Below are 14,221 nucleotides of genomic sequence, written 5' to 3' on the forward strand. Positions count from 1 at the left end.
TACCTACAATAAGACAACATTCACTTCCACCATGGTTCATAAAGGTACGAGGGTCTATATCAGGGTTTTATTAAGGTCTACATTGGTGATGCACATTAGAAGTTCCATCAAGACAGTTAACCAAGTTGAACCAATCTAACACTGTCGAGCTGTTCTGACATGTTGTGGGGAGGGTTTTCCTTTTTTTTTTTAAGTCAGGAGGATGGTTGAATGAAAACATTAATAACCCGGTGGAGGGCCTTGCTTTTTTTTTTTTTTACAAAGTTAAACATAGATTGTACCTCATTTGTTGGATTCTATGTCATTTATATGTGGCTTTGGAATAAAGTGTCTGCCAAATGAATGAATGTAAATGTAAATAAGGCTTAGCCCCCCTCACCACCCCAATAATATTCGGTCCCTTATGTATAAAATAACCAAATAAATATGTCTGCTTTATTTTAAATAAGTTAAATAACTGATAAATCTCTAAACTTTGTCACGTTGATGTAAAAATCCACAATTGCCATAAAACAGTACAACTCAGTGATTTGCAACATTAGCCACAAAGGCCTAATACCCCCTGAGATATTAAAGGGATATCAACCAATTATAAACAGTATGGAAAGATCTCATTGAATATATCTTCATGCCACCCTGTGATGAAAATGTTGCCGTTACAGTTTATTAACAGTACTGAACAGGACTTTCTGAGGTTTGTGAGTGCCTCTCAGCGTACCCCATCTACGAGTTGCTTTTGAAAATCCTTCCTTCATCTTAGTCTTTTCACACAGACATCATTAGAGCAAAAGAAATGCTACTAAACTGCGGAATGCTGAGCCGAGCAACACCAGCCGTAACACCAGTAACCCTGGACACTCATCTTCCTCTAGCAGTTTCTCCTCATTGATGTAATGGATGTGTCCCTGAAGGGGCTTTTTTTTTTTTTCATGTTTCCTCAGGACAGGCTGCTGTTGTGCTCTTAACAGCGGCACACAGAAAGCATCCAGAGGCTATGGATCACAGCAGCCTTGGAAAGCCTTTTCAGGCCTAATGTTCTGTGAGTGCCGGGAGTATGAATTCACTGTGTCACGTACGATTATAAACACAGATTAATAGACAATATGTTTTCAGCTCCAGGCAAAGTACAATGTTAGAAAAATGACATTTTGCTGCAGTGTTTTGGCTGCATGTTTTGGTTTTATAATAGAGATGTGACAGCTCGACCTTCGATATATAGCATTTAGTTTCACTTTCAATCCGTCCCCGAGGAGAAATCTATCTGTTCCTTCTCTTACCGTGTAAAGAGTGTGTTGAATACTAAGTCAACTTTGCCTCAAAGTATTTCACTGCAGTTGTTAAATAACTATTTGACATGTTTACAGCCAGCTTTTATAGAGGCTACAATTTTGTCATTTTCTGGTTTTACACTGTATTATTGGTACAATTTCCTGACTACGTATCTGGCTCCATCATGACGGAGATTTATTTTCAATTCATCACTGCCAGCTGTGTCAAAGGCTGTTAATGATACCTACCAGTAGAAATGCATAATGATGTGGGAGTGCCTTGTCAGAGTTCTGTACACTTGGATTTGGATGAGCTCAATGTGTCTGTGCCTGATAGTACCAGAGGGGACCTGTGAGCGCTGGGGTAAGAGATGAGCAGTCTCCCTTGTTAAATATTCAGACATTCAATATCTCAACCAAACTCAATCCCGTTGTCTTATGTAACCAGGCGAGGTTTTCTGGCTCAGTCTTTTGCCAAAGGTTAGAAACCCAAAAGGGTTCACATCATTTAGCTTTGTTAATTTATTCACTGGCGGCATTGCTGTGAAATTCCATTTAGAAAATGTTTCAAATTCACATTATGTCATGTCAATTTAAATTCATGTGAGGAAATAACGAAAATTTTAACACTATGGTTATTGTTATGTCATTGGGGGATCATTACTTTGTACCACAGATAATGGTTAAATTCTTTAGGGCTTTACATTTTAAGATTATGAGAGTCATTTTGCCTACTAAACATCTTCACCCCTTTTTTTGTCCCAGTATTATTTATCATTTTTAGATTTTTACCACTGCTTTTGTTCTAATACCTGTCTCTCTGGTAAGTACATAAACAAAGCAAATAAGAAAAAAATCCCCTCAGTATATATTGCTAAGACTTTTAATTGCCGAATTTTAATCTTTATCACAACTCCCTATCAACACTATACCTCCCCTAGCTAAGACCAAAAGCATCTAAGTGGATGAGAATATGTGGAAACAATAAACATTACAGTGTCCTTTTGTTCTGTAAGAACTACTCTGATAGCCAGTCAACACTCAGAGCTAACCCTCTCTTTTATACACAGTTGACAGCCTTGTAATTACAGCATCTTTCCCGTAACTGGTGGCTATATGGGATTGCATTAGTCTCGTAGCGTGACACAAAACATGCAGCTGTGTTATTGCACTCAGCCGGACTGTATATCAGGGCATTGTGCTTCCACAGTAGCATGGCGATGTCCTTTTCCGGTGCAATGACTGATACAGGAAATAGATGTGTCTGCCAGTGTAATTATAGGTTGGCAGAGGGTGGGCAGACATGAGCTGTCTGCACAACAGTGATAGTTGCGTCCCATTTTAGGCTGGACTGCAACAGCGGGGACAGCCCTATAAATGTGAATGTTGCTGACTGACTGACTGATGAAGTTGGTCGCCTGGCCGAGTGTTGGAGTTTCCCCCTTTGATTGTTGCTCTTTCAAAATGAATTGGCGCAAACAGTTTCTAATACGTCATCAGGTGGTGTTTACAGACATTGTTGCCAACCTAGTGCTTTTGTCGCTAGATTTACCAACTTTTCACACCCTTTAGTGACGTTTTTTCCAAAAAAACAATGACAAATCTAGCAACTTTTTGGACAAACCTACTTTCCGTAGAAGAGAGTCTCCAGTATTGCCTCGCAAGCTTGTTTCAGTCACTGTTTCATACTTGTTCCATTGCCTGACAACAGAAACAGGAAAAACATGTAAATGAGAGCAGCTTTATTGGGAATTCGGCTGTATTCAACTACTGTATATGTGAGCACAGAGAGTAGGAGAGAAGCAAACAGATAAAGGATGGTCCAGCCATATACTAGGTTTTGACCTATTCTTCTTGCTTGAATACCCACTCTGACTCCCACTGGGTGTTCGTCTCCTCTTTCCATCATGTCCCCTGTGTGTCGTCTTCACCCCTCAGCTGAGCGTTGCTAGGAGGGGAGGTTTTATCAGATGAATAGCTTCTCTGACTTCCTACCCAACCTGAGGGTGTTTCTGTAGTCAAACATTCTCAGCATATTCTCATTAATAACTAGTGGATGTTTTCCCTTGTGATACTGTCAGGACTGTTTTTCCCCTCTTGTTTGCAAGGAAGTCTCTTTAATTTCTAAAAGACTCATAATAACACTTTGAAATCCAAGTGAAATGACATTGCATATTTTTTCCTACAGTAATATAGATCAAAACTGTAAATCAGACATTGTTTTCTCTGTGAAGGAAAATAACGAAAAGCAAGAAATATAAATTTTATAATTTTTGCTTTACTGTCGGGGTGGCACAATCATACAGTGGGAAAAGTACAGGTGTAAATAATAAAATTAATGATGGTTGAGTTCCATTTAGCTCCTTCAGTTTCATTGTCCAGGTACTGTGCATGCTGGCTCACTGTCACGACTTACTGAGACACCTGAACAGAACAGAGCAATTGTTAATGTTATAAATTAGACCCGTGCCTTTCATACTATGGCAAGACAAAAATGTCTAATGTGAAAAAGGTCTATTCTTGTTTGTTTTTGAAGTATGGTGACCTCATGTAATTCCTGCATAGCTCCACCCAACTTCAACCTGTGCAGAGGTCTAGTTAGCCAATAAAGGTAGGTCTCTCTTTAGATGGACTGCAAAACCAATAGTATAAATGTATACATGTTTAAATATAGTGTACTAGAATATGAAATACAAATTGTACAAATTGACCTTCTTTCACATTAAGATACCTCAATTTGAAGCACTATTATACCAACAGTAGCTCAGCCTTAGAGAGCAGCTAAATACAGGCGTAAGAAGAATGAGTACACCCAGAACATTTCAGGATATATGAGCCCAAACACTTTTTTCTTTCCATCAAAAATTTTAAATGTAAATAATAACTCTGTCACTCTGACATGACTGTTGATTCCTGTTGTTTATTTCATTTCAGCTGAATAACATTTGCCATTTAATATGAACATCAGACAACAGGGCCAGTGCAGATTTACCATTGTAACAAGACATTATTTCAATGAGAGATGAAGATGTTATATGAGATAACTGTTGTAGACATTTGTAATCCTGCAAACTGTTTTCATACTGGTTTACATCACAATCATTAGCCTGTTATTTGTGCTCCAGTGCTGCCTGGTCTGGTCAGTTGGGTTACAGATAGACCAGCACAGCTCTGCCTCATTTTTTCCATAACCTTTAACCTCTCACAGCAGAGGTTCAACCAGGCAGAAGTGAGGTGGCAGATATACTGCTCACTCCTCAGGATATACCCATTCTCTCTAGTGCACAATCACATGCTTAGCAGCACTGACACAGACACAGTGACAGGGTGTTTTCCCCTTGAAATACAATGGACTAATCAAAACACCCCTTGGGAATGGGAGGTCACTGAAACCAGTCAAAGTTCAGAAAAAACAAAATATGTTGAAATACCAAAGTGAAACATGTTTATCATATGAAACACACACACACACACACACACACACACAGAAGGCAAACACATCCAAAATACCATGTAATAATTAAAATACAGCTCTCATTTACAGCTACATTTGACATACCAGCTCTACAAATTGAGGAAGGGGTTCTTATTGCTGTCCATTTATGTATTGACATCTTTATTTTTGAGTGTACAATGAGCCGATACCTTCAGCTAAGTGTTGGAATAGGTTGTCTTTGAATTTGTCCCACTTCCAGCAGCTTCATCCTCTCCGTTTCTCTCTCTCTCATTATTGTTGGTGCTAAGTAAGGCAGCCTTGGAGTGACTGAGCATGAGCCTGCCTGCTGTCCAATCTCCATATTAAAGACTGAGGAAAAGGTCATCTTAACAGCCCCTTAACAGTTATCGACAGGTCAGGAGGACGGAGGAGGGGATAAGGGAGGGGAAGGTCAGTGATTTAGATAAATAACATACGGTCCTGAAAATGAAACTGTCAAAATATGTAGATTAGGAGGGAAGAGTGGTTAGGCAGAGGGTACAGCTGAAGGAATCTGATGGTAGATGCTTATTGCTGTACTTGTGGATGAGGTTCGTGATTGAAGTAGAAAATGTGTTTAATTTAATTACTTCATTTGCACATATACAGGAGGTGCTGTCATGCATTTATCTGAGCTGAAATCTGACATTTATAGCCTCAGAAGGATGTATAAGATCAGCAGAATTACTTTCGCTTTGAAGATTTCATATCATTGGCGGGATTTGAAGCGCGCTTCAAGAGAAAAACATTTTCGCTGTAATTCTATGGTGTCTGCTCTACAAAACCACTCCATGGTTCAGCGAGAATATTGCTGCCTCCAATAATCACCCATTTCATGCTTTACACATGGAGGTAAAACATTTAGAAAAGGGGGCTGAGGTAAGGCAGTGGACAGGGGGACCTTGATGATTGATGATTTAAAGAGATACATGCTCCCTCAATACATTTTCTTCTTGAACTCAGTGAAGAAATAACTAAGTAAAAAGGAGAGAAAATGAGGAGTAGACAAACCTTAGTCCCTGGAGCTCAGAGAAGTCTTTGATCAGTGTCATTAGCTGAATGTATAAAGGGCAAAAATGGGTCTGAGGTGCACTGTGGAAAAAAACATAAATGGATAGATTTTATCTGAGGAAGGAAGAGATGAAGGAAATGTGTGAACAATAAAAAAAAGTAACTGATCTAAGGCAAGAGAAAAGAGTAAAAAGTTATCCAGGCATTGTAAAATAATGAAACAAGAACTCATTATTACTATTTCCGTTTGTGTGTAATTGTTGCTTTGAAAAACCGATCAAAACTGCAGTGATTTGTAGGAGACGTTCATATTTGCAATGTGTCTGAAAGCTCAGGGGTGTGTGTCGAATTGACATCTTGTCAGATTGAATCATCGGATTTAACAGGCCCGCTATAGCTTCACGGCTGTACACACCAGCAGTCCACTTATGCACTCACACACTATTATTAAGATTTTAACGTGTTTGAACAACGGGGCTGTGTGGATATGAAAAAGACGATTGGATGATTTAATTGACTGTGAAATAGTATTCATTGTTAATTCCTGTCTCCTGCAGATCCATCAGTGCACCACAGACAGAAGACGGTGGTGACAGAAATGTGCTACCCGACAGAGATATCCAGCTTGATGGACTTTGGCACTCCAGACTGCTCTCTAGGCAAAGGTACGATGTTGCCCGAAAATATAAGGTGTTGCCTTGGTGACAGCAGGAGGTGTGCGCAGTGATTTATCCTGGCAGTTAAAAGACACAGAGCTGTCGGCTTGACTGGGAGGTTAACACTGGAGCAAAGGCCTGCGAAGGCTAAGAGTGTGAGAACAATCAGATTACAGCTTTGGTACCTGGCCATGAGGGCCTTACCGCTCGCTGCAGGCTTTGATTTATCGTGGCTACATAACACCTTTTGTCGCCAATAGGGAGCACTGAGGCACTGGCGTAGGATAGTGAGACATGCTTGACTTCTTGCTAAAGAAAATGCTAATTGCTTTAATCTGAATGGATCTTTATTGAAGTCTATTGCACTGGAGTTTTGTAGTAATGTGCAATTATTGCATTGCAGTAAGGCTGCTTATTTTCTCCAATCACTGTCTCCAGTCTGAAAAATAAAATGCTTTATAGAGAGGCTGGGTGGCTCAGAATAATAGTCTCTGTCAGTTTCTTGTGTATGGTAATCAAACTGACCAGCCTGTAATAATACGCACCACAAAAAGTATTGATGATAAAGTTCATTGATCACATATGTCTGGTTGCTTGATTTGCAAGCCCTGTGTCAATTTCTCTTTCTCATCATAAAGACGGCTGTTATTCTTTATTGTTCTCACACTTTTATGAAACCAGACAGTCTGCGTTGTAATTGTAATGCCAATCTTTTCATCCAATCTGGCCCCTTGAAGCTGGCAGAGAACATTCAGTGGCTATTAGACAAGCCTCATGTCATTTCCATCAACAATGGGCACCGACAGCGGTGACCTCAGTCACTCATTCTCCTCCTTCTCCCAATGCCCATCGCTTCTTTCAGTTTCCCTCATCCTCTTTTTTTTCACCTCCTCTTTTGTCTCAAGGCTAGCTAATATTTGAATGCCACTCTGCACCGGCTCTCTATCAACACTCGCCGGCACTGACAATGCAGAATGACAGGTCGACCGTGTGCAGCTGAGAGAAGGGAGAGCAATACAGCGGAGGAGAGCAGAGGGTAGAAAAAGAAGGCTTTTAAAATTACGCCTGGCTTTAATGTGAGCAAAACAAATGAATGACATAGTGATACAGGGACTTAAGCTGAAGAATAAGGACACTGAGGAGTAGAAAATTTCAGGCTGAAGAACTGTCAGGATGAAAGCAATGCCCGTGAATAAGATCTGGTGTAGCTGGGAGGCAGGATACAGCATGACCTTGGAATTATGAAGTGCCACATTTAGTCAAAAAAAATTCTTTTTCATATACAATACTGTAGCTCTTCAGACACATTAAAAGCAGCTAGATTCAGACTGGTTCAAATTTTAATCAAATTTGTGATTAGCGTACAGTATGTGAAAGTTCTAATTTGGCTCTATGGATATTACAGCAATGGCCAGTGCAGAAAAACTTGCACTTGAAATATACAGTACCTTCTAATGAGGTGTTAATTGTGTCCACTATAGAGGAGTTATCGTTGCAATCTTTTGTCTCAGCTCTGATCACTCAGGGAGAATGAGCCTGCCTGTAGTCCTTGAGGTGTCAGCACATGATTGACAGATCCATTGCCTCGTGTGACAAGTGTCTGGTTAGAGCACATCTGATCTTTGTATGGTGCTGACACGCTAGACGCCCGCCTCTGACAGTCAGGACAAATGGCATGCTTGCTCTGAACTGCTGTCTCATCTTTAAATGCAAGAGGTTTAACTCCAATTTATCCTGCACACAAACACACACATGCACACACACACACACACACACACACACACACACACACACACACACACACACACACACACATACGCACACGCACAAACACACACACACGCACACACACACATTATGCTTCCACTGGTGCTTTAATATGCCAGTTTAGTTACACAAGTGCTCATAAACTAAAAATTCAATTATAAGTTTATATCCAGCTGGGCTCTTCAGGCTGAATTAATTCAGTTGAAGTCCTATCTGTTTTCCTCAAACCACCTGCTTGTACCTGCCTTAGGGTTTCAGGCCTAAGGAGCCCTGAGCGGCAAACTGGACCAGCCTTAACTTTATTTAATCTCACCGGGCAGAAGAGCAGTCCATGGAAAAATCCCTGGAGGGTTAAAGATAACACAGTACAGCTCATAATAACAATCCAATCTGAGCATGTACAGCCAAGACAGTTTGGTTCATATCATTTTGTCGCTGTCATGATCAATTTTCTGAGGCATTCACACTGAAGTTTACTCTCTTTTTATTTTTATTCAGAGTTTATCTTCCTTCCTCCGTGTGGCCAAAACACACGTTCACGTTCAGGAAGTGAGTAATGCAAAGTCTTGTGGGCTACAAAGACATTTCGGGCTCAGAGGGAGTGCATGGCTTACGTACAGAGAGGTGTATTGTTCTCTCTCTCTTGTCGGTGAGTGTAATTACACAGGCTGTCCTCTCATAGCCCTCGGCCATCAGGTGGAGTGAGAGCTCCACTGACTCACCTGGTTCATTACCTGATGCCTGAGGTGCATTTTGTATTCCCCTCCCCCTCCTCCTCATTTGTACATTATGGGGAAAGAATGATAAAAAAGCGGGAGTGGGCGTGGGGTGAAAGTTGTGCAATCTGCCTCAGGGCGTGTCACCAAACAGGTATACAGAAAGTGGAAGAAAAAAAAGAGCAACACTCAGAGGGGGAAAAAAAAAAAAAAAAAAAAAAGAAGCAGGAAATGTAGCTGAGTGGCTCTCAGGGGACAACTTCCTAGTAACCTGTCGGGGTGGAGCCTCAGCGAGAAGGGCTGGGAGCGGCTGGCTGCGGTGGTGCATTGCATGTGTTGGTTTGAATGGTGTGTGCACTGGCCTGTACGTATATGCGTGTGATTTTTCTTTGAGTTTTTTCACCTGCTATGAGAACTCACACCACCGTTGACAGTGGAGCCGAGCGGAGCCTGTGCCGAGGAGGACATGAGGTCCGAGAAGGAGGAAGGGAAGGCCGGTGAGTGTCAGAGAGGAGAAAAGACGTTGTTTGTGTGTTTTAGAGGGATGGTGTGGGCCATGAAACTGGCTGGGGTCAGTGGTGTCTGAGCGGGTTCAAGTTCTTGTTCATGTATGTGTGCGATCGACCACATTGACTGAATGAGAGGCATTTGAGTATCACAAGTATCACATGCTTCATTACTGGAACTCCCCATGTTTGTCATAGCAATAATCTCTGATACATACAGTTCAGTATGCAGCGGTGGAAAGTACAGTACATTTACCTCAAGCACACTACTTAAGTACAAGTTTGAGGTACTTGTACTTTACATATTATTTTGCTTTACACCTCTATTGTACAAAATATAGAGGGAAATCTTGTACTTTTTACTCCACCACATTTCTTTGACAGCTATTGATACTTGTTACTTTGCAGATAATGATAATAATAATGATGATGCTAATAACAATAATAATGATAATCATCATCATCATCATCCAAGGTACTTCTACTGACTTCTACTTTAATTTAATGCTAATTTACACGTGTGTTCCATTACAATTAGGATGGAAATCCTATACTTTGCACTAAATACATTTATAGATACTAGTTCATCTGTACATTAAGATTCTTTATTTAAAACATAAAATATAAAATATAAAACATTATTATTGATTTAAAAACCCGCAGTATGAGAAGTAGAGCTGCAACTAATAATTATCCACATTACCAATTGATCTACCAATGAATTGTTTTGTCAATAAAAGGTCAGCAAACAGTGAAAAATGTTCATTACAAGTTTCCAGAACCCATGTTGATATCTTAAACTTACTAACACTGAATAAAATATTCCACACAATGTTATTCATACTTCAGTAAACAATCTGAGTCCCACTGTGTACAGTATACCACCACAGTATACAGTTCACAGTATGATTACAACAATATACACTGAGGTTTATTTTACATGATTTCGTTTTGGACATTAACTCTTTGGCACAGCCCTTTAATGTAGGCAATGATTTATTTAAATATGTTCTATATCCCTGACTCATTTATTATTTTACTTAAGAACTAAATGCTGACCGAGATATGACATGTTCATATGGATACCATGGTAATCTATTAATCTTCTATAAGCATTGTATTTGAATTGAGTGGTATTTGGTCAGATACTGTGCAGTATAACAGACTTCAGTAGCTCAGCAGACATGCAAAGCTTGCATGAGAGAAAATAGTACAGAGGGATGATAATATCTACATTGGTTCTGGAGTCTGGATTCATGTTGGAACCGGACATATTAGCCAGTCACTGAAGATGCATTATGGTTGATTGAAGATGTTAAGAGAAGCTTTTTGAAGCTATTTAAGTTGTATTTGAATTCTGGGGGAAGATGCTCCGTCTTTGAGAAATTATCTATTCTTTGCTCAGATGTCATGAGCAGAATTTTTAATCTACACATTCATATGCCCTCGTGTGTTTTGTTGTGGTTTATGAATGAATAGAGATGAGTGCGATCCCACTGTGTTTTACGTGACTTCTACTATGGCTCATGCACTGTGCACCCTGAGGTCACCATTCAAGATTGCAGAAGATAATGAGTTTGACTGATTGCACTGCAACAGACAGATGGCACCATCACCGTCAGCATCACACTCCACACAGTCCTTGACCAAGGCCACCAGAGACAACATGTGGCAAATCTTCACATAGAGCATTGAGTTTTTTTGTTTTGTTTTTTAGTGTCATTTACATTGCGTCTTTGTGTGAGCTGCATACAGGTGCTACTCAAGCTAAGATGACCTAATCAAATACTATTGTTATTTTCATCATCACCACAAGTGTAACTCTCAATAATAATAATGAGCAGAGACCAGGTATTTATTGGCATATTTTACATGATCTAAACTCCTCAATGAGGCTTTTAAAGTTTCATACATACAAGCTTAAGAAGGAGCTCCAGCTGCAGAACAGGTGCCACATGCAGCCTATTCTGCCATGCCCCAGGACAGAAGGGGGGTCGTGAATCAAATCCTGTAGATTTCCAGTTCTCCGCAGACCGGGTCCTGCTGTTTCTGACAGATGTTTACTCCCCACTAAAGTTTCAAAACAAAACAATGCCCTGTGGCATTTTGTTCCTCAGTGGCCCATACAAGTAATTCGATGTCATGGACACCACCCTTTACTCTGGTGAGTCCGGTGTTATGTAGACACCAAGGCCCAGTTCCAGTGTTCGGCCTTATGGACTCCAAGACCTGGTTGCATGCAAGTCCATGAGGGCCCACTTGACTGTCAGCAACTCTTTAAAGGTTCTCTGGTTGACTTCATGAGCCACTCATTCACACTGTACATGGTATCATGATTGTGACTTCGAAATATGTTGGTATGGTAAAACGGCCCCTTTGTGCTTATTATCAGCAAATCAACAAAAAACACTCCAATTCATTTTAGGAATACTTTGACTCTTCGGGAAATACGCTAAAACAAGTTTGAACACATTGACTGGCTGAAATGAGAGGGCAGATTTTTAGAGGGACAAGGGTCATCATGAGTGACTGAACTGAAAACTGGGATATCTAGTGATCATAAATAGTACCGTTGCTGCACAAAGTCACCTGATTGTCATTGATTTGCCAACATGAATCAGAAGACACTCTTTCCTAGTCAGAGCCTCCATGTCAACAAGGTGAATTTGTTTAATCACTGGCTAATTCACTTTATGTGACCTACATCCGTGCACGGTGAATGGTACCGGTGTTAAGTGACAGTGAGGGTATGTTTTTCAAAATGCAGCTCTTGACAGCAGGGTTAGAAATCTAAATAGCCTTGTCTAAGTTCTCAGTTTTCTTCCAGTGGCACCTCCTTGGCAGCTCGCCCAATCTGCAGATAATAAATGTGTGAATGAATTACAGCTACCTGCTCTTGGCTTCCTTGCGCTGACCTCAGTTTTAACATAAACCAACAGGCTATTAATTAATGGAAGCTGTTCACAATAGATACTGTATACTCGCATGGATATACTGCGCAAGCCTACACTTGCACACATGCACACATATTTTTGCTCACATCAACAAAAATGTACATTCATACAAACAATATGCAGGACCTCATGTTTGCTGGATGTATTCTGATCTGCTCCAGTGACCCGGGCACATACGCTTCAACCATATTAGCAAGTTATGTGTTTTCAAATACAGTATGTGAAGTATTTTTCAGGGGAAAAAATGATAAATAGTCCAACGTACATATTCAGATTTTATAGATGTGCTGAGCCAGAGAGTGACGTTTCATCTGCTGACCACAATGAATTACTATTAAGCAGTGAATACCCTGGTCAGGTAGCTTTGAGAGCCAGCAACATGCATTATTTAAGTCCATATATATTATTGAGAGGCAGTGTAATACCCTAAGAGGGAAATGGACCTAACCCTTACATGCAGGGCCTTTTCAGGATGCAGAAAGTACAGTGCTTGGAGTCTCACTGTGTCGGGGAGTCAGGAATTAGACGTTTTTTCCTGGTTCTTTTCATACTCCTGGTATATGAGACGGAGGCTCATCTCTGCTTCCACTGCGATTTATAGTTTAAGCATATCCAATTTGGCTCTATGGGCCCACACAGGTCTATACAACCTCTGTTCCTCCTGTGAATATAGTGCAAATTAACAATAAAGAAGCTAAATATAGTGCTGCCGATGATTTAACAACATCCCTAATCCCTGCGGCCTACCTCTGCCACCCACCCAACCTCCCTGTGCTTTGAGACTCAGCAGGGATCCTCTGACAGAATGAGTGTTTTTATTTGTGAATCCTCTCAGTCTGAGTCTTCTTTTTTCCCTCGTTCCCTCCTTGCTGTCTTTCTGTCAGATTTGGGCTTGGTGCTCACTTGAAGCTATTCTTTCATAAATCTTTAAAGAGTGTTTGGGTTGTCCTTTTGTCTCGAGTTGTAAACAGAGTCTTCAGAGATCGCAGGATGTTTCTTCAAGAGGAAAGTCCAAACAGACATTTTTCCTATATGAAGTTTTTTAAGAAGACTCATATGTTTCATAAAATTTGCAGTACTTGTCTGCTTTTGTTAGATATTTTAGTCTGGACCAAAGTTTTGGACCGAGCGACACATCGACATTTCCAACCCTAGAGCCATGCCACTAGCAGTGCTGTAAACAAAGGATAAGATGCGAGGTGTAAGAGTGAACCTTGAAATTGATGGCTCGTGCTGACACCTGCTATCCATACTATATAAACATATTCTCTCCTGTGTATCTTAATTCTCTTGAGACTGACTGAGTGTCATTAAAGGAAAAATTCTACAGCACGCTTGTCAATACAGTACTTGCATGCTTTATTTCAGTGCATCCAATCTCTATTTTTACTGCCTGTCAAGGCTACTGTGTTACCTGCATGATGTGTTTAATCAAGAGCTGAAGCAGACTGCTGTCTTCTCCCAGGATAATCTCAACTGATCTTTATACTGTAATTACTGGAAGCCAGAGCTCAGCAGACATATGCTCCTCTCATAATACAGTGCAGAAAAAGCCAGCTGTGTGTGAGCGCAGGCGCAGACACACACACACACACACACACACACACACACACACACACACACACACACACACACACACACACACACACAGACACACACACACACAGACGCACATACACATGCTGGCACACACAAACACACAACAGGTAATCTAGCAGCAGCAAGAGAAGACTCTCTACTGCACGGACGAGTTGGGTGGATGAGTATGTGTTCATAACTGATAAAATGACATATATGATATCAAAGGATCTGTTTGCCTCACAGTAGTGTACATGTGACCCGGGAGTGAAATTAACTGGCTTTTCATC

The 14,221-nt window shown here is 40.6% G+C and overlaps 1 protein-coding gene across 6 annotated transcripts in view; it reads left to right on the forward strand.

Moving 5' to 3' along the window:
* Positions 1–14,221, forward strand: part of kaznb (kazrin, periplakin interacting protein b) — a 66,566-nt gene that overhangs the window by 30,845 nt on the left and 21,500 nt on the right. For 4 of the 6 annotated variants that reach the window (XM_040115483.1, XM_040115485.1, XM_040115487.1 and 1 more), the window contains exon 2: positions 6,312–6,419. In XM_040115483.1, the coding sequence (XP_039971417.1) occupies positions 6,312–6,419 (108 nt within the window). Of the gene's footprint in view, positions 1–5,016; positions 5,155–6,311; positions 6,420–9,191; positions 9,391–14,221 lie in introns of those variants that run through there. The other 2 variants (XM_040115484.1, XM_040115486.1) reach the window with 2 other exon arrangements.

This window comes from Xiphias gladius, chromosome 21 (assembly GCF_016859285.1).
Source record: "Xiphias gladius isolate SHS-SW01 ecotype Sanya breed wild chromosome 21, ASM1685928v1, whole genome shotgun sequence".
In the NCBI taxonomy this organism is placed as follows: domain Eukaryota; kingdom Metazoa; phylum Chordata; class Actinopteri; order Istiophoriformes; family Xiphiidae; genus Xiphias; species Xiphias gladius.